Here is a 20,177-nt window from a genome sequence, read left to right on the forward strand (position 1 = left end):
ATGAGCATTGTAAAAAGGGTGATGATGAGTAGCCCTACAAGAATCCATTCTAATGCTTGGCTCCAAGTGTTAATTGCAAAGAACACTGGAAACTCAAAGGCAAACAAAAGAACAATTGTTATTTAGGCCAGCAAAATTTTGCTTGCTACTCTTTCAGTGTTAGGGATTCAGCTGGATATTTTTTATGATATAGACAAAGTTGGACTTTATCATTAGTTTTATCAATAAAAAGAGAATGGTAGTGCTTAATAAATATCTGTTGTTGAATAACCCCTGACCTTTGACTTCCGTAGTCAAAGTGATGTAAGACTAAGTCCATAGTGATGTATTGTAAGACTCCATTTGGCTTGGTCGATTTATTATACCCATTTCAGCAATTGCATTGCACATGGTAAGTCACATGTTGTTGCTTTGCTTTATTCATGTACTTAAAGACATTTTGCAGCAAGCCTTAGTTTCCTCTGTAAATGAACTTAATCGGTGCCATTGGCGCCTCTGAAATCAAACTGTCTGTCTCATTGAAGGTATCAGTTTCACTGGAGTGATTCGTGCTTTTTATTCTGTTTAGCCGGGACTGTAATCTTTCATGTTGTTTTCTCAACTCTGAATAGGAATGGGAGAAAGTGTGGAATATCGAGGTTGCTGGGAAAGCCATAATTAGAATCCCACTGAGGATGCTACTCAGAGCCACCATCTGGCCTGGGACACTTCTTGGTACCATATCTCCATATCCCACAGTGGTCATTGAGATGATAGCCCACCAGTATGAGGCAGGAATGCTTGTAAATTCAAGGACCTTCCCAGATTCATTCTCAGCCAGGTAGACCAGGGGAGAAAACAGGGTGACAGCTACACACAAGAAGAGCAAAAGCAGGCCAAATTCTCGGGTGCACCTTCGAACCGTGAGCCCCAAAGTCTGCAGGCCTAAGGAGTGCCTGGCAAGGCGCATTACATACAAGATCTTCAAGGCACGTAAGACTCGTAGCACCAGTCCAATCTTCTCCAAATATGAGTTGCTGCTCGGCCTCTCGGCCTCCTCACTTGGCTCGTCATCTACTACTATGAGGGAAACATAATAGGGTGAAATAGCCAAGAAATCAATTATATTTAGGGGGCCTCTGAAGAAGTGACACTTGTTCTTCGCCTGAATGAATCGGAGGCAGAGCTCCAGTGAGAACCAAGCCACGCAGATGGTCTCGATGACAAAGATGTAATAGCACTTCTGAGAACATTCACCCTGGCGCAAAACAAACAGAAGATCAGATAAATGAGCAATCTCTGAACTGACATCAGAAATCATTAAAGAAGAAGAAATGTGCATCTTCATGGGTGTACTGGTATTGGGGGGGGGAAACAAACCCAGCAAATAGCTACTTCTATAGCAGCCATGTTACATCCTGTTAAAAAGCTATTCAAATGAACTGGTGTTGTTTTATTTGTATTATTTTATGAGTCTGAATGGATGAAATTCATCTTTGTGCAAAGGCCCAGCACAAGGCATATGGACTATTTAAATCCCACTTAAGCCCTGAAAATAGAAATTAATTGAGATTTAAATTATGCATAAGTCTGAACAGAAGTAAATTTAACCCTAAGTGAGGGATTATTTTATGGATGGTCTGGTTCTCTTTCTGCTCTGTGTGTAAAGTACTATTCACTCTGTAGTGACTGCACAGACTAGATAATTTGATGTAATGAAGGGAAATAGTTCAGAGATAGAGAAGACTTACCAGGTCATTTAGACCTTGCCCCTAGTTGTACCCTAGTATGAACCATATGTTTTCTTTCAGTATATGCAAGTATGCTATAAACATTCAAATCAAAAGGAAGATTAAATTTTAAAAAACACTCATCCAGCAGGTGCAACGTACCGATGGAGATCTCTGTTCTAGGGTTGAGGTCACATGATACCAGTGCTATCTTCTGAGCCGCTACATCAAGACAGTTATACAAACGTCAACTGCCATGGGCTGTGATGGATTCACTATTTCCCTTGTCCTGGGCTGAGCCTAAAAATGTTGCCTCCCATGACTTGTTCAACCTGAAGGCAAGAGTCAAACACAACTTGCCTCCCCCATCCCCTCAGTCACTTAGGAATTGGATAAACTTTAGAAAATGTCACGTACATGAGAAACTACATTGGGCACTTCACCTCAGTGATAAGAGAGCCAAACACTGGGTCTTCTGGCAATGTCCAGATGATCAGAAAACCATCCAGTGGTCACAGTGCATCAGAGCCTCAGCTGGTGTAAATCAGCATAGTTCCATTACCTTCAGGTCCACCAGTGTCTATGTAATTAGAAAGAATTCACTGGGCCATAGCAAATTGACACTAAACTGGATAATAATCAGCATGATTCAGATTCTCAAAGATATTTCCATGGGAGTTAGGTGCCTAAATATCTTTGAGGATCTGGGTCCATATTGCTCTCTCTCTCTCCCAAATGCTCCATAGTACACATCATTTGCTCTTGCCTTAAAATATGGTCCACTTGTCCCATAGATTAACACATTAAAATCCTACACCTTGGGATAGTAAATTAATATGAAACTTGCTCTTGATGTTTGACTAAAACTGAAATGTTCATTTAAATATTGTGAATAAACCTCTGGAGAACCAGCATTGTGACAAAGACTCAAAACACATAGGCAATTGCATAATATTTCCACACCAGGATCCTATAACTGTTAAGGAACACATGATGCATTATAGGCCTGATCCAAATCCCAGTCAAGTCAGCAATAGGTTTTGAAGCAGGACCCATACATTTTTGTTACTGAATAGATATTCAAAACGAAAGCATCTCAAATGCATTAGCCGTACACTCCTTGGGGGGATAAGAATTCTATTCTTTCCCCATAAATCCAGGATGGTTTTCTATATGAGAACAGGAGTAATGGGTTAGTAAAATATGTTGTCATCATCCATTGAAATTTCATGCTGGGATTACACTAATTAGATTGCCAGGGAGGCTGTAATTATAGACCCAGGGGAGTAGCAAGGGGATGCTAGGGAGCAATAATTTCAGCTAATATTGTTAAGAAGCTTGAAAATGAGACTGAAATATCTGCTGCTCAGGGCTAGATTGTGGCTGCCCTTTTGTGGGTGCAGAAAGGCATGGAGAAAGTCCAAAGAATCTTATTTTCCTTTGCACCTGCTGCACAAGGGCCAGCCACAACTGCATGCTCTGTGCTCAAACATAGCTCCTTGGTAACACCCCTAAAAGATCATGGAGCAGTAGGAGGACCACCAAAGAGAGGATCATGAGCTGTACCTGTCTAATGGGTAGCACAGTGGCCATGCTTCTTTTGTGGGCCAGTGAGAAAGAGGAGGAACGGAGCCCAATCCCAGAGCACTCTCAGGGGAGGTGTAGGATGTGAACCTGTGACTTCGGGACACAGTCTGGCCAGAGTGGGACAGTGATTCCAAGCTTAAGAGCTCACCAAGTGATTCCAAGCTTAAGAGCTCACCATTCATTCAAAACTCTAAAGCTGGAGGAAACTTAGTGAGAATAAGATCACAGAACTTTCCTCCCCTGAGCTGCCTGCTCTGAGATTGCCCTTGAAGGAAGTGTCCTGATGCCTGGCTCTAGAATAAGCAGTTTGGGTTTTATCTCTAGCTTCAAGATTTAGTCTTGAAAGCAAGCACCTCAAAAGATAATGAGGAATCTGCACCCTTTGTTTTATTCATAGGGGATCAGATTTTAGCCTCGTTGAAGTCAGTGCCATGGACTTCAATGGGCTGCGCATTGTGTATGGAGAGTTTGCTGACTTAGCTTGATGTAATTGCTTATAATCAGCAGTCACAGTATGCAGAGTTCTTTCTCCAAGATGGAAATGATTCTTTCAGCACAGCCTGTACTTTGTCTGCCTGTGGTCACTCCAATGACTTGTGAATTATTCATTATTTTCAGGCGTGATTTAAAATTTTTGCTATCTGGGCTGAATTACAAGTACATCAGCTGCTTCATTTAGCTTTGTACATTTGGGTTTATGTACCAAATGGAGGAATATTACCTAAGATACAATAAAGCCTTCCAGCAGGGTGCTTGTTTTGAGATTCCACATCTCTCTGTCAGGCCCCTCAGCCTTCATGAGTCTCCTCTACCAGGAAACCACAGGAAAAGAAGTCTTTTTGCCAAGAATTTTAGCCATAAAACAAAATGGTCTAAGCTGCCTCCTTGTGAAATTTTCAGGTACAATTTCTTCAGAACTGATTTGTTAATTTCACCCCACACCTTTTGTTACCCTCTTCTCTTCCCCCCCCCCCCACCAGCCAGAGCACCAGAGGTAGATAACTTACGTCTGCTTCCTTCCTTTGAAAGCTGAATGATCATCTTCCCAAATGCACTATTACCAATTTAAATGGGAAATAACCTTCTACTTGTACATATTAGGAAATCTTACTCTGCTTTTTTTATTTCTGCCACTACTTATCTGAGACTTATCGGACATAAAACTTTCTCTTGAGTAGAACAAAAAAAATAGACAAATAATATAAAATAATAATTCCACACTCTCCATCACTGTGATGAAAGCACGCCTTTCCCTGCTTCAAACAGTCTATTGAAATAAAAGATTTATTGTTTACTTATTCAGCCAATGTATATAGTATAACTGCAAAAAAAACCAAGCAAATGCTCTAAGCAAATGCTCAAAAAATATTAAAATACATACACACTATATGCTTCCTGAAAATAAAATCCGGCTAATTGACTATCTAGAAACACAGGATGAAACCCTGGCCCTATTGAAGTAAATAAGAACACTCCCATTGACTTCAGTGGGAAAATAATTTCACCCAGGGACTCCACATGTGTGATTTATATATTAGGACTATTTTTATATATTAGACTATATATATTATGTTTTGGATATGACATAATCCTCCCTACCATCAATCTTTCTAGGGTTCAGTAGATGACGGTCCTATTCCTGAGCTTCTCATTAGAACAGACTAACATCAAAACTCTAAAGCAGCAAATGGCAGAGGAAAAAAATAGCAATTAAGTATCAAAGCCAATTTCAGCTCCACCCAGTGACTTTCTCAAAGCATCTCATATTCTGCTTATGATTGTTAGCCAGAGAGCGTGGAAAATGGCACATCCCAATGGTCCGGCACTATGAAATGATAACATGTGCGCAGATATAAGTCTCCTGTAGTGTAGATTAAGTAAAATGTCAGTTGTCTGGTAGCACGGGACAAGGGAAATGATGATAAATTCCTAGTTTCTCCAGGGCTTTGTAGGGCATTGTTGAAAGAAAGTTAAAAAATATACTTCCAATATGTATAGTTAATGAACATTCCCATAGATAAGGAGAGAGAGTTATAACAGAAAATACTAAAATAATAAACAGGAGTTTTGGAAGAGTTATAAACTCTCCTGCTTCAGAGCATAAACCAAACTCTAACTAATGGGGACTAGGAAGAATTTTTTTCTATGGGCAGGTTATTCCATAACTGCCCACTGCAGGGCTTCTTACACATTCCTCTGTAGCATCAGGTACTGGCCTGGTTGACGATGGGCTACTGGACTAAATTGACCACTGGTCTGACCAGTATGACAAGAATTTGTGCAGCAGAGTGTGTGGGCATGTAATGTATGGAGGAGCAGCTTCCTAATTCCACATGAAATAGTCATTCCTTGCAAAGTTTCTTTATGTTAAAGAGTAGAGGATTTCACTTGTTACGTTATTTATCATGGCCATCAATTTCTTTGTTTTGTGATAAGGTAGAAAGATATTTCACAAGCCCAGTACATAAGTGGTTAACCCAGACCCTGCCTGTCACATGGGTGTTTGGGGTGGGGCTAGGAAGGTGAAGAGAAAGTGGTGTTGGAGAAACTGTTGGGAAACTGGAAAGGTCTTTAGCAATTGGGGCTCCCTGTTCCAAGTAGTTGAGTGGCCTGAGAAAAGAGACTGAAATTCTGCTGCTGGTGAAAGCAGTATTTTTCTTTCCAGGCTCTTGGTTTTATCCTTCGGCCTACATTTTTATTCAAAACTTTTCTTAAGAACACAAGAATGGCCATACCGGGCCAACCCAATGGTCCATCTAGCCCAGTATTCCGTCGTCTGACAGTCACCAGTGCCAGATTCTTGAAAGGGAATGAACAAAACAGGTGAGCCATTCCCTGATGTCAGAGTCCCAGATTCTGGCAGATGGAGGTTTAGAGACACTCTGAGTATGGTTGCATCCTTGACCATCTTGGCTAATAACCATTGATGGACCTATCTTCCATGAACTTATCTAATTCTTTTTTTAATCCAGTTTACTTTTGTCCTTCACAGCATCCCCTGGCAACGAGTTCTACAGGTTGATTGTGAGTTGTGTGAAGAAGTACTTCCTTTTTTTTGTTTTAAACTTGCTGCCTATTGATTTCATTGGGTGACCCTTGTTTCTTCTGTTATGTAAAGGGGTAATACTTCCTTATTCACTTTCTCCACACCATTCATGATTTTATAGACTTTTATCATATTCCCCTTAGTCATCTCTTTTCTAAGCTGACCATTTCCAGTCTTTTTAATCTCTGCTTTTATGGAAGTATTTCTATACCCCTAATCATTTTGTTGCCCTTATCTGCACCCTTTCCAATATATCTTTTTTGAGATGGGGCAGCCAGAATTGCATGCAGTATTCATGGTGTGCATGTACCATGGATTTATACAGTGGCATTATGATATTTTCTGTTTTATCTGTTCTTTTCCTCATGGTTCCTAACATTTTGTTAACTTTTTTAACTGCTACTACACATTGAACAGATGTTTTCAGAGATGACTAATCCATGATGACTATAAAATCTCTTTCTTGAGTAGTAACAGCTAATTTAGATCCCATAATTATGGATGTGTAGTTGGGATTATTTTTCCAGTGTGCACAACTTTGCACTTATGAACATCAAATATGTTTTGTCACCCAGTTTAGCTCTTCGCAGTCAGCTTTGGACTTAACTCCACTGAGTAATTTTGTTTCATCTGCAAATTTTGCCACCTCACTGTTCATCCCCTTTTCCAAATCATTTATGAATATGTTGTACAGCACAAGTCCCAGTACAGAGCCTTGGGAGACTCCGCTATTCACCTCTCGCTATTGTGAAAACTGACTATCCAATCCTACCCTTTTGTTCCTTCCTTTTAACCAGTTACAGATCCATGAGAGGAACTTCCCTCTTTCCCATGACAGCTTAGTTTGCAAAAGAGCCTTTGGTGAGGGACCTGGTCAAAGCCTTTCTGAACATCCAGGTACGTTACATAAGTGGCTGAATTTTTCCCATGCCTATAAAACTTGACTGAAGACTTCTTCAATTTTGTTATGACGTTCCACCACAGGGAAAGAGTGGCATGATGTTATACAAGAGAAGGACCGGCAGAGTGTATGACAATCTATTACTATATTACTTAGTCTTGGACACTTTAAGTTGGAGGAGACGGGCTAAGAACTCCTGATGGTCTCTAAAAGTCCTATGATGATCTCTTTATCTATGTTTCTTTGATTTTGTACTGAGGCTTTAATTATTTAGAAGGATTGCTGACAGTATTTTTATATTCACTTGCACAAGTTCTCTTCTCTTACTATTCCATGCTGGTCCAGCCTTCGGACACATGACCTCTTTAGTGTGACATATACTAATCTAATTTTGAACACTGCTCTTCTTTTTAGTAACGAGCTTGGACCAGTTTGTGTTGCATCAGTGGTGTGATATTCTGCCTTTTAATTGTGTTCACGCCTTATGAAAACTTAATTGGTGCAGTCAGGTTTTTCTGTGAGGGAATAGTGTGTAGAGTTCAATTGCTATAGGAAAACTTTGCTCCTCTGGTGAGTGGTTTTACTGCAACTGTTGTTACAATTCACCTTGTCTGTTCAAACGACATAGTGCACCACCATGTCAGCTAACTTAAGAAAAACATACCACGCCAGGATAGAAATGAATATTGATAATGGACTTCAACTGAGTGAAGAGCCTCAAACCAGAGGCAGATTTACAGAAGAGATCCTGATAATCACTAATAGTTTTCATGCTGATGAAGAGGGGTGAAATGAGCCACTTGCAAGACAAAATAAACAAGACAAATTTCTGATTTTCTGAAGTACAAGAAGAGCAAATCTCTATTATTTATTCTGCCTCCCTCCTTCTTTTATCTCATCAGCCTTGTTCATGTTGAGGACAGTGGTTTTAAGTGGTTTAAGCAATGAACACCTGACCAGGTGTATATTTTCAGATATCACATTGGCCAGGATATAATATTACTTGTAGAGTATTTTGGTAGCATATGCTGGTGTGTGGGTTATTTCAACAGCCCGTCCACCATTACAGAAAATAATATTTTCCAAGTAGGGTGGCCAACTTTCTCATTTGTGAAAACCGGACACTGAGTGCCAGAACCTCCCCCCGCTCCCTGCTCTGCCTCTTCCCCTGAGGTCCCGCCCCCGTCCCCTTTCCTCCCCCCACAGTGGCTCATTGCTCTCTCCACCATGCTCCCCCTGCCAGCTGAGCAGGGCTCTAGTGGTGGAGGGGTGAGTGGGGCAGGAAGGGACAGGGAGGGGTGCGCTCCAGGGGTGGAAGAGGGTTGAGTGGAGCGGGGTGGGGAAGGGAAAGCTACGCTCGGGGCAGGACAGGGGAGTTGCCGGTACCTCTCTCTCCACTGGAGCTGTTGCAGAATGCTCCTTCAGGCGCCAGCAGCAACTGCTGCTCTTTCCCACCCCCTGATGGTGGAGGCTGGTTACAGCAGGTAACCAGATTTTTATTGCGCTGACCAGGGCCGGCCCACAACATTTTGGCACCTGAGGCAGGGAGTTCAAATGATGCCCTCATTCTCCCTCACTTGGGCCAAAACTTTAAAACTCTGGGTCCTAATGGCACCCCCCCACACACACACACACACAGTCTGTGGCCGCCTCAGTTCACCTCATGGTAAGGCCAGCCCTGGTGCTGACTGGACACTGCCAGGTTCCCTTTTTGACCTGACATTCTGGTTGAAAGAGCATGTACTCTTAACATGAGCTGCTAGAATATAGTCCTCGGTGACCCTTTTTCCAGGCCATATATTGGAGATTCAAATCCTGCATTAGCCGAATGTATACAAATAACTTTATCAAGGCTTTGAAATTGTGACCTACAAAGAAGATTTACAATATTGTTATTTTAGAATCCAAGGAGCCTTGAGTGCTTTACAAAGAATGAATTAATCAGAACACCCAGGAAAATCAGGAAAATATTGTTATTCCAGTATTACAGACAGGGATACGACTTGCTCATCATCACACAGCAAGTCAGTGGCAGAGTCAAGAACTGAATCCAGAACTCACACACCCCACACAGATGATGTAGGTATCAGACCTGTCCCTCCTTAGTTAATAGGGTTATTAGTATTCCACAGTCAGAGTTATAGGGCTTCGCATTTTGTAAAATGCAGTAGGCACAAGATTCATTAGTATCCTGCAGAATACCATAATCCAACCACATGTGCTTTGAAATAGCACAAATCAGTGGTGAGTGAACCCAGAAGAGTTTGTGTTTGACTCTTTATGGTAGCCCAAATTCAAACTTGTGCTGAAGCATATGGGGGTCTGCCTGAATGAGTGTATTAGAAAATGGTTGGCTTTGCTCTGCAGCATGTGCTCTTAACATGGGTTGCTGGAATATGGCCCCCAGCAACAGATCAACACAGCACTGCAGTGTGGTGAAGCAAGGTCACAACTCAAACATCTGCTAAACTTATCTTGGCACATGCAGATTTTGTTTGGCAGATTCAAATGTGGCCTATCACTGCCCATTTCCTCCCTTCAGCCTTACACGCAATTATATGGATTGAGGTCAGTGTCCACTAAGACACCGACAGATGGGAGCAGACAGCGTTGTTGCGTTAGGCTATTCGAGTTATAGTAGAATAGAACCTGCCTTCTGCCTCCTTGCACAGATTGATCATTATCCTAGCAGGGTTCATTTGCACAACACTGTGGCCCACTCAGATGGAAATTATTCAGGCCTGTATTTAGAGGATTTAGAAGTATCTCTCGTAAGCAACCATAGGAACTTGCCACCTTATTTTCCCAGGCAATTTGCTTCTTGGGCCAGCTTCAGCATCACTATCCAGCCCCTGTCCCCTCTCAGACAGCACAAAGGGCTGGATTCTGGCCATAACTTGACAGCAAAGTATTCCCCAGGCGGAGTGAAACTTCTCCAGTAGGGTAAAGCTGGGAAAATCAGCTCCTGCACCAGGAGTTCCAGCAACCAGTGTATACGGGACATGTCAGAGGAAGGAGGTGTGTTGTGTGTGGGAAGAGATGGACCAGTACAGTGGCCTGCTTCTGCCAATCCTTCAGTAGTGTAAGGACCATTAGGGAACATACATCAATGGCATATATTATAGCAGCCCCTAAATTGCTCTAGTTCATGCCTGGATTGGCCATTGCAGAATCAGAGAGCCATAACCAGGCCCTTTCCCCCCCTTCTCCATGTGCTAAGCAGAGCTCAGATGCAGGAGAGAACTGAGACCTTTTGACTGGAAAATCAGAATTTGGAGATTCAGCATATGCACCATTCTGATTCTGTTTCTGATCTGGAGCAGCAGGAATCTGACTGCACTGCCGCAGGTACTGCTGAGTCACCAAGCCTGCATTGCTGTTGCTGTTTGAATAATTAAACTACGCTCCGTTAAATCAAACGACATCTGGGAGAACTTGAAAACTCCCTGTTATGGATCACTCAGGCCCTTGCATTTATGGCTACAGAGCTGATGCAGTGAAATGAAAAGGTTGAATGCCTGTGGAAAGAAAGACTATAACCTGATTTGCAGGACCGCTAGCTGCTAAAAACATTGTGTACTCTAGTCACACAGTGATCTCCCACCCAACTCAGCTTGAAAAAAAATAATCCGGACATCTGAAAACTACTGTTAAAACTAGTACAGGCTTCAGGTCCTTTAGCAGGGCTCCAATGCACTAAGGTAGTATACATAATAAATAATAAAAGTGTTAATATTGGGTTTGTAGTAACATGGGCATTAGCAAATAAATTAAGATATTATGTTTGCATATGTACATAGTACGCTGTGCCTTTTATTTGGAACAAAACATTAAAATGGAAAAGTAATACTTTATTATTTTATATTAATTAATTTATAATCTTTATTATATTATTGTTTCTATATTATTATATTCATGATCTTTATTATGTTATATTAACTAATTCATAATCTTGAGTCCTGAGTGTTACTTTCAGGCATAGTGCTCACTAATGTAGGACTCAGTAACAAAAGAAGAATGGTTCAGTGGTTAGGACACAAGCATAGGTCTTGACAGACCTGCTTTGCTACAGACTTCCTGCATAAACTTGGGCAAGTCACTTATGCATGGAAACACTGAGTCCCGCAGCTGTTCAATGGAACTGTGATAGCACTGCCCATAGCTTGCAGAGTATAAGAATAAATATGTTAAAAGTTTCAGTGCTCAGACACTATGATGATTGGGGGGCATATAAGTACCTAAGAAAAATCATGTCTTGAAGGAGTGAATCTGACTTACACCAGCTGAAGGTTGGCTCTTCTGTTTCTGGGCCCAGAATATGAAGGATGGGAGGTCGCTATGCAGGAATTATTGTATTTCAAGGAGCAAGCTTAGTGGAACTCACTTTTTAAACATGAGAAGCAGCATAGTCAAGTGGATAGAGGCCTGAAGTGGGGCTCATGTGATTTGCTGTTTGACCTTGGACAAGTCACCATTTCTCCTCCTATTTCTTGTCTACTTAGATTGTCAGTTCTTCAGGGTAGTGCTTGTCTCTTATTATATGTTTGTGCAGCGCACAGACCAATGGGACCCCTAAACATGGTCGAGACTTCCAGATAACACTGTAATTTAAAATAATACTGCTAAAAGAGGATGTTAACATTCCATGCACAATTTCATAATCCATCCATAGTCTAAGCAGTATGTTTAGCATGCCTGAGATAGAACTGTAAAATCTCATTAGCAATGAAAGGTCGGATTCTGATCTCAGGTACACCAGGCTAAATCTGGAATTAACTTCACTGAAATCAGTGGATTGAGAACTTTCCAAAACAATATATCATAATGGAGAAGGAATTTCACAGGTGTAAGATTAAGGGGGTTTGTTACACAGAGGCATTATTGTCATAAAATAAGAGTTTGTGCTGGCTACTATTGACCTCTGTTTTTGGAAAGGTCTAACACGCAAGAGGAGATGACTATCACTCCAAAGGAGGTAGCCATTACACAGTTATTACTGTTGAAATTACTCAGACTACTTGTGTGAGTAAAATGAACTGGATTTGGTCCTACTGTAGGTATCTGCAAACTTCAAAAACACAAAAAAGGTCACCTAGAAAGCATGTTTATCCAAATAGAATGCATATGATAGCATACAGAATTTGAACTGATTGAGTGCTAATAACAGCTGTGTGATCCACCAGAGTCGAGTGAGAAGACAAGGGACTATTGTAATGCTGTTGGGAAATACACTAGTCCAGTCTTGGCTAAGGCAAACTAATAATTGTTCCTCCTGAATATTGGACTTGTACTGCTGGCCTGAGTAGCCTGGGCTATTTCAGTGTAAGAAGGTGCAGTGCTTTTAGAGGCAAGAGACTGAGTAGTGGAGTTATTAACCCTGACAATACAAATAGGTGGTCTTTCATTTTCTTCTTTCCCTTCCCAATAAGGTCAATAAATTGTCTTTTCACCTGTGTGGTAAAAATCCTTCAACTGTTCAAGATGGTTTTTTCTCTGTAGTTTCCTCTAGAGTCTAGGGACATTTTCAGTATGATTCATACAGTATTCAAATATCACAAGCCAGGGCCCCAAAATCCATGATAGGTTTCAAAATCATTAGATTTTGCCAAATAATGGTTTGGGGGTCTTTATGCTGCACAACTTGGGGAAAAAGCAGACTACCTTGAGAAAGCTTGGACTCCACATCCAGGGCCATAGGACTAGGATGGAACCTGTGTTTGGGGGCTGTGTTGCCTGCTTTTGTTAACTTTAGTTTTCTTTTCTGAGGAAAAGGCTTTGCTGCATCTTTTCTGCTTAATAACAGGTTTCAGAGTAGCAGCCGTGTTAGTCTGTATTCGCAAAAAAGAAAAGGAGTACTTGTGGCACCTTAGAGACTAACAAATTTATTTGAGCATAAGCTTTCATGAGCGAGTGAGGTGTCGCTCACGAAAGTTTATGCTCAAATAAATTTGTTAGTCTCTAAGGTGCCACAAGTACTCCTTTTCTTTTCTGCTTAGTCATCCGAAATCTCCCCCAACTCTTCAAAAGAAGCTTCCACTGGTGTCCAGTTCAAAGCAGATCCTTTCCCTAATCAAGCACTTCTATAGTAGTTGGATTCCATTCCGGTCACCTCTTTTATCTTCGATTAGCTGCACTCTTTATCTCCGCAGCCTGCTGAAAGCTGTGCAATGACCATTTTGGTGACTTTTCTGTCTCTCAAGTCTTTTGGCTTGAATTATAATCCTGGAGCGGAATCCTTTACTTGTCTATAATGGATTGAGCTAACCCCCTTTATCTGAACACCCACTGCTCACTTGGGAAATTTTGAATCTGGATTTTATGGCTTGTGTCTGCCTGCTCTACATCATCTACTTATCTGCAGCACAATTCTCTTTCTTCCCAACTCTCGTAAGGAAGTGCTACATCTACATCTGTGCACCTCTGTTGGGATTATTTCATTTTGTACACTCATAGATGACATTATGGGACAAATTTCCAGAAGCCTGCATGATCAAAGTGCATATAAAAATACACATATTTGCATGCTTATGAGTGCCTTTTCCATAACTGCACTTGTATTAACTGTTTTCCATGTGCACTTGTATTAACTGTTTGCACAAATGATCCAATTTGTCATTGGGCCATTTTATACTCTTTCTTCTGATTATAAATTAAGACCAATTGTGACAGCTGCCATCTTGCCCAATAAACCATGGAGTAAGCCAGGAACCTCGAGTCTAGAGCAATAAGCTTGTGTCTCTACTTTTTGAACTAAAGGTCCAGTTCTCTGTACTGGAGGGCTGTAACAGACTCATATCCTTTGTGGTCTGGGTACACTGGGGGATTCATAACACTAACCAGTGGTTACATAAAGTATATACAAATTGTATATCCTTCTCTCTGTGTCTTTCATATTTCCAAGGTGCCTATAACTGGGTGTCTAAGTATTGCTTGAAATACCCATGGGAATTTACATGGCATTTATTGTTCTTGTGGGCAAGCCCTAACACAGAATTGAATCAGGGTCTTCATTTTGGCCATGCGTCAGAAGGGGATTACAGAAAACACAGACTCCTTTTTGTGCCTTTACGACAGTTCTCCCCTCCCTGTTGCTACATTTCTGTAGAAATGGCCACCTTCCTTCCTTCCCTCTCTCCTGTTACTATGGCAACTGGGCTTCCCTGATGCAGATGCTTGTTACTTGGCTGAGTGCCACATCTCTCAGCAGAGCCCGAGTTTTCGCTTTCTCTTTGGTGGCAAGTTGTTCTGTTTTTTCTTCTTCTGCTTGTCCAGGCAACCCTTTTTTGGGATCCTTAGCTAGAGCGAGAAGGGAATGTCACCACAGAGCATGCAGTGCCGAGACAGCCAAACCCTCCGACTGAAGTTAAGCTCACTTTGTATCACTCTCCCTTCTCTTTTTGCTTTCTTCCTTCTTCAGACATTGGAGAGCAGTCAATTCTGACACTATGGAGTGTGGTTGGGATGCTGAAAGGAGCCCAGGGAGGTACATGTGGCAACGGAGGTTAAATCTTTCTTATTGGTATCTTGGAAGCAATACACCCCCCTTTCTGGGTTACTGACATAGGGGAATTGACCCTTACAATACCTAGCAAAGTTCTGGTCAGAGGTAGGTCCAAGCCAAAACCCCAGAACTGAACAGCCCTCAACTTCGGACTGTTTTGAATTCAGATCTGCATCTGAACGTTGCTGCTGGTTAACACCGGAAACCTGATTCAAAGAAAGAAAAGGAGTACTTGTGGCACCTTAGAGTCTAACAAATTTATTAGAGCATAAGCTTTCGTGAGCTGAGCTCACGAAAGCTTATGCTCTAATAAATTTGTTAGTCTCTAAGGTGCCACAAGTACTCCTTTTCTTTTTGCGAATACAGACTAACACGGCTGCTACTCTGAAACCTGATTCAAAGAGCTGCACTCGTGTCGTCAGTGGAAAGAAGCAAATCACATGACCTTTGTGTCCAGTCTGAGCAGCAAGAATTTCACATTCTAAATGCTCATCTGAAGATGCTCGTGAACATACTCCAGGCTAGGCATCCTTTACCGAAGTCATGCGGGGAATATTTCTGAATAATAAATACATTCAAGAAAATTGTAGATTGTGGGTGGATGAGTCACAATGACAACCAAGAAGCTACATTTCTTGACTACATTACTTGCTATGAGTTACTTGCCAAGCTCTAGATAAGACACTGTTCTGAGGCCCCCAAGAAAGGAGACCTTCGATGCTGCAGCGCTTTAGGCATATAGGGTCAGTTCACAGCCTCATAGAAATAACAGAAGGAAAATACTTATTAGGTCATGTAGTCTGTTCCTCCACAAGCCAGGTCAGTTCACCACCATATATTCTCAAGTGCTTTGCCAATCTTGGTTTAAATTGGGTCAAACAATGGGATTATTATAACTTTGAACATGGCCCCTAGAATGCTATTACACAGTCTAATAGATTCTGATATTGAGATGGGAAATGCTGTAGTGCTTGAATGTAGGCACTATTTACATTGAGAGGAGACGTTCTCCCGTCAGAGTAGGTAATCCACCTGTCTGAGAGGCTGTAGCTAGGTTGATGAGAAGAATTCTTCCATTGACCTAGCGCTGTCTACACCGAGGATTATGTTGGTATAGCTAAATCTTTCAAGGTGTGAATATTTCAAACCCCTAAGAGACATAGTTCTACCAATGTAAGTTCCCATTGTAGACCAGCCCTAACTTTATCCTTTGCTCAACTTCACCCCATTACTCCCACTTCCCCTGCAGACTCTTTCTCAAATACTGCAGCATCTATGAATAGATATAATTCTATGATTCTATATTATTTATGTCTTAATCCCAATTTTTTAAAGTGTCTACACATTAAAAACCTGACTATATATAAAAAAACCTATGCTCATTAACACAGCTCTATTTTATAGAACACGCTGGCTGCAGTGAGGCTACTATATCTTACTACCAGCTACATTTGTACCCCTCTGCTCAAAATTCTTGCCTTCTAAAGATAGGGTTAATTTTTAAAAATGCAGCAAATTAGACCTAGTTGAGATCTGATACACCAATTATGTGTTTCTTATTTTTCTTTAAAAATACTTAGACAAGAGTTCTCTTGTTTTATGTTTTAAATTTGAGATAAAATATGCATTATGCTCCTTTTTAGGAACAAAGTTAATAGGAAGCAATATTTCCCATAGAAGTCTTTGTATTCATTTTGTTTGAAGCGATAAAAACATGCTCTGTGTTTAAAGCTGCGTCTTGGAAAAGGCACTGAAACATCTTAACAATTTTGACTTCAAAATGCAATAGCTTTGGGAGGCTCTTAGATACTCAGAGATATTACTGAAGGGATTCAAACTTTTTATATAATGTAAGTAGAAATTCAAGGTTATATAGAACAGGAAATGATTTCTTTAAATCCCAGTCTTCTGTGCAATCCTTAGCCTTATTGAAAGACATCAAATATCATGACATATCTTTGATGTGATTGCATTCTGTGCCTTCCTGAATTTCTACTTGGATAATAAAATGACACAGCATATTGTGCAATAAATGTGAAAATGGTTTAATTAAGCCATGCACAATAAACTGATAAACTTATCTACAGCATCAGTGGGGAAAAATGAATGTGGCTTGTTTTATTTAATCTTGGTGTCAGTATTTTGAAAAGTGTCACATTACTTTCAGAATCAATTTGTGGAATACAGCATGCAGAAGAATCTACTGGTAGTTTGGATGTTGTTATACCTAAAATCACATTACATTTTTATCTCCATTTCTTTTCTTATTAGAATGACAGATCTTTAAAACATTGAAAGTTTCTCCCACATATGATATAAGTTTTTGATTTTATTTGCCCTGAATTATTTTGGGAGATGTGTTTGGAGAGGGTTTATATGTACTTAATGGGTTAAAATTTCAGCCACACTTTAATAGTGTTTCTGCAATTTTTGTGTGTGCCAAATGCAGGGTACTACAGACACAAAACTTGTGCATCCATTTTGGAGACAAACTTTGAAACTCCGCTTCTGTGGTGATGGTGTTTGTTTGTATATCATACTGTGTTATCATTGTACAAAACGTAACACAATATTGTTCTGGAAAAATTATTTCAAATCTCCTAAAATAATAACTACATCAGAGTTGATCTAGTTATCACAACAGAAGACAACTTGCTATTTTTAAAAATAAAGATGCCAGGGGAAAATATTTCTTTCACTAAATCCGATTGAAATATTGCTGATAACCAGAGTGATCCTATGGCAGGATAAAGCATGTGGTAGATGAAACTCTGCTATGACTGAGTGTGAGACTCACTGCTGGCAGCAAATAATATAACTTTTGTTAACAACGCTTTCCTAAGCTGTGGGTGAGATGGAGGGAATGCTGTGTTACAATGTTGAATACTCGCTATTTGCTAATTGCATGCATATTTGCTAACTGTATGATCTTAATTCTTTGATTCCATTCAGAAAGCTTTTTCTATATCTCTGGCTGGCAAGCACTACAAAACTTTGTTTAATTCTTTGTGACTGAATATGGCTTTGAAACTGATACAAAGTCAGTTTCAGGAGTTATTTCTATTTATAATAAATAATATACACAGGCAAATTTTGATATTATTTTGAGGATTTTCTCTGAGGATTGTTTTATATCTTTTTGTGGCGCATGTTTAACAATGACAGGTTTGTTTCTTGTAACACTATAGTAGGTTTATAGAGGGTTGTAATACTAGTTAAAAGGAGACTTACTTACCCTGTCTTCTTCGGCTCTTAAGTCTGGCATTGTGCTAACACAAAGGCTTATAGCTGTGGTGGCCACAAAGAGGATGGAGAGACAAGCAAAGACTTTTCCTGGGAGTCCTGATTGGGGATTTTCGACCATATCCCTGAGTTTATTCATAAAATGTCCAAATTGTGTTTCCTCAACCAGGACACATGTGGTCTCCTTGCTCATTTGCATCTCTTCCTCCTTGTGCATCTCTGCCAGCTCCTGCAGTTTTTGAAACAGTTTTCGGAAGCAGCATTTCTCCAAGTTGGATTCCTCAATTCCCCAGTATCTCAGCTCCTCCTGGAAAGACAAGGCACACATGTCTCGGAAGAGCATCAACTTCCCTGCTGCTAGAAAGCTGACGATCATCCCAAAAGCTTTGGGATTCCGGTCGAAGAAGAACTCATGGGTGTCTTCATCATAATCGTCACATAGCTGAATAATTTCATCGTAGCTGCTGCAAAACTTTAGCTTGCTTAGCCGGGTCAGTGGGAATTCGTCTAAAGTGCTCCAAGGCAGCAGGTATTTGATTCCTCCAACATTTATTATGATCTCCCTCTTCACATCAACAGTACAGAGCTGATCAGGGTGGTAAATCCTGCTGGCCCTTTGATAGTGGACCCCTTTGACAGAAGGGGTGTCAACAGAGATAGGGAACAGATGATTCAAGGAACTACAAGAACTGAAGCTAACGTTACTATAGTCCTGGTTGCTGCCTCCCGAGATAATAGGCATTTCTGATAGTTCTCACTGGGACATCCAAAATGGCACCAGAGCAGGGTTAACTCTTCACCCAAAAGATGGGGGTAGAGGAGAGAAACATAGTAAAGGTTATTATGAGTTAAAAGGCATCACAGGCTACTTCCCCAAGACATTCACAAAGCGCGTGTGTATATAAGTCATACTGCGCCTCTTTTTGAAATCTGCAGCCAGTGAATCCCCTGTCATTAATTTTCTGGTAACACACACACACACACGCACACACAGCAAAAATGAAGCCTTGTTCATAATTATTGCAGCGCACTGGATGACTGCAAGTCATAAAGTGAACAGATCGGTCTCTTCCATTTGGAGCTCGTTTCCATCACAAGCATGTCTTTGTATTTGCTAGCACTTGCTTGTCTCATGCCTCTATTTCTATAAACACTTAAATATGTACCAGCTAAATAAAGCTGCTTAATGGTTATTAAAGTTAGACTGGTCAATTACCCATCATCAGCTGGATGCATAGTTCTTCTAAATTGTTTTAACTTGAAATGTACACAGATTGAAATTCCTCCTTCTCCTTTTCACTATGCTCCCTCCTTACAAACCTCTCCTGGACATTTGTAAAGTACTTTGAAGATAGAAAGGGCTATATAAATTATGAGTAGCCTTATTTATCCACCGCTGTTCATTGCAAATTACTGAGAGGACATAAGTAAAATTTGCCCAGCCAGAGAAAACTTTGGAGTATGCACAATCCCAGAGAGCAAAATATTATCCCAGTTTATGGACTGATTTTTAGTCTCCTAATAAAGAACAAAACCCTCTTTTTGTCCTTGATCTATAACAATCATTAGCAACTAATCTCCTGAACCCACCACAACAACAAAAATCCAAAGCAACTTCCCCAAAGTTACTTACCACCCTGACACAGACTGCTTCCAGGTATCCTGCTCCCCTGCACACATGCTGCAAACTGAAGACTTTCCTCTGGTACCAGTTAGCAGAGAGACTTGGGCATATTTTAAGAGTAGTGATTACATGGAGAATCTCTATTGCACCCAGTAAATCTCAGTCCCTCCCATCTTCCTCCCTCTCTCTATCCCCTGTGGAAGGAATATATCCATATATTGACCAGCAGTCCCTTTGCAAAAGGGCATCCTCATAGGCTGTCAGAGACTCAGGAAGCAGCTCCTTATCTGGACTCCTGGGGCGTCATGGTGAAATCAACTGAGGGAGAGCTGGTGGAGCCTGCCCTCTTCCCCATCTGTCCTCTGCTTCCCTTGGGAATTGTCAGTGTGGTCCTGAAAGAGCAGGGAGGGAGAAGGAGGAAGGGCTTAGAAATAATCTCTCCAGCATCCATCCATCCAGCAGGCAGCCGCAGTAACTCAGTAGCAGTCTGCAGTGAAAGAGGCATCCCCTGTAATCATGTGCAGTAATAAATAAATTCTGGCAAACAGAGTTAATAAAACAACCCC

The 20,177-nt window shown here is 40.9% G+C and overlaps 1 protein-coding gene across 1 annotated transcript; it reads right to left on the reverse strand.

Annotated features, from left to right (window-relative positions):
* Positions 1–30: 30 nt before the first annotated feature.
* Positions 31–18,862, reverse strand: KCNG4 (potassium voltage-gated channel modifier subfamily G member 4). The gene is made up of 2 exons (XM_038368934.2): positions 17,980–18,862; positions 31–1,237 (listed from the first exon to the last, which is right to left on the reverse strand). The coding sequence occupies exons 1-2, from the start codon at positions 18,727–18,729 to the stop codon at positions 452–454; spliced, it is 1,536 nt and encodes a 511-aa protein (XP_038224862.1). The 5' UTR covers positions 18,730–18,862; the 3' UTR covers positions 31–451.
* Between the last annotated feature and the right edge of the window lie 1,315 nt (positions 18,863–20,177).

The sequence above is a fragment of the Dermochelys coriacea genome, chromosome 12 (genome assembly GCF_009764565.3).
Source record: "Dermochelys coriacea isolate rDerCor1 chromosome 12, rDerCor1.pri.v4, whole genome shotgun sequence".
Taxonomy (NCBI): domain Eukaryota; kingdom Metazoa; phylum Chordata; order Testudines; family Dermochelyidae; genus Dermochelys; species Dermochelys coriacea.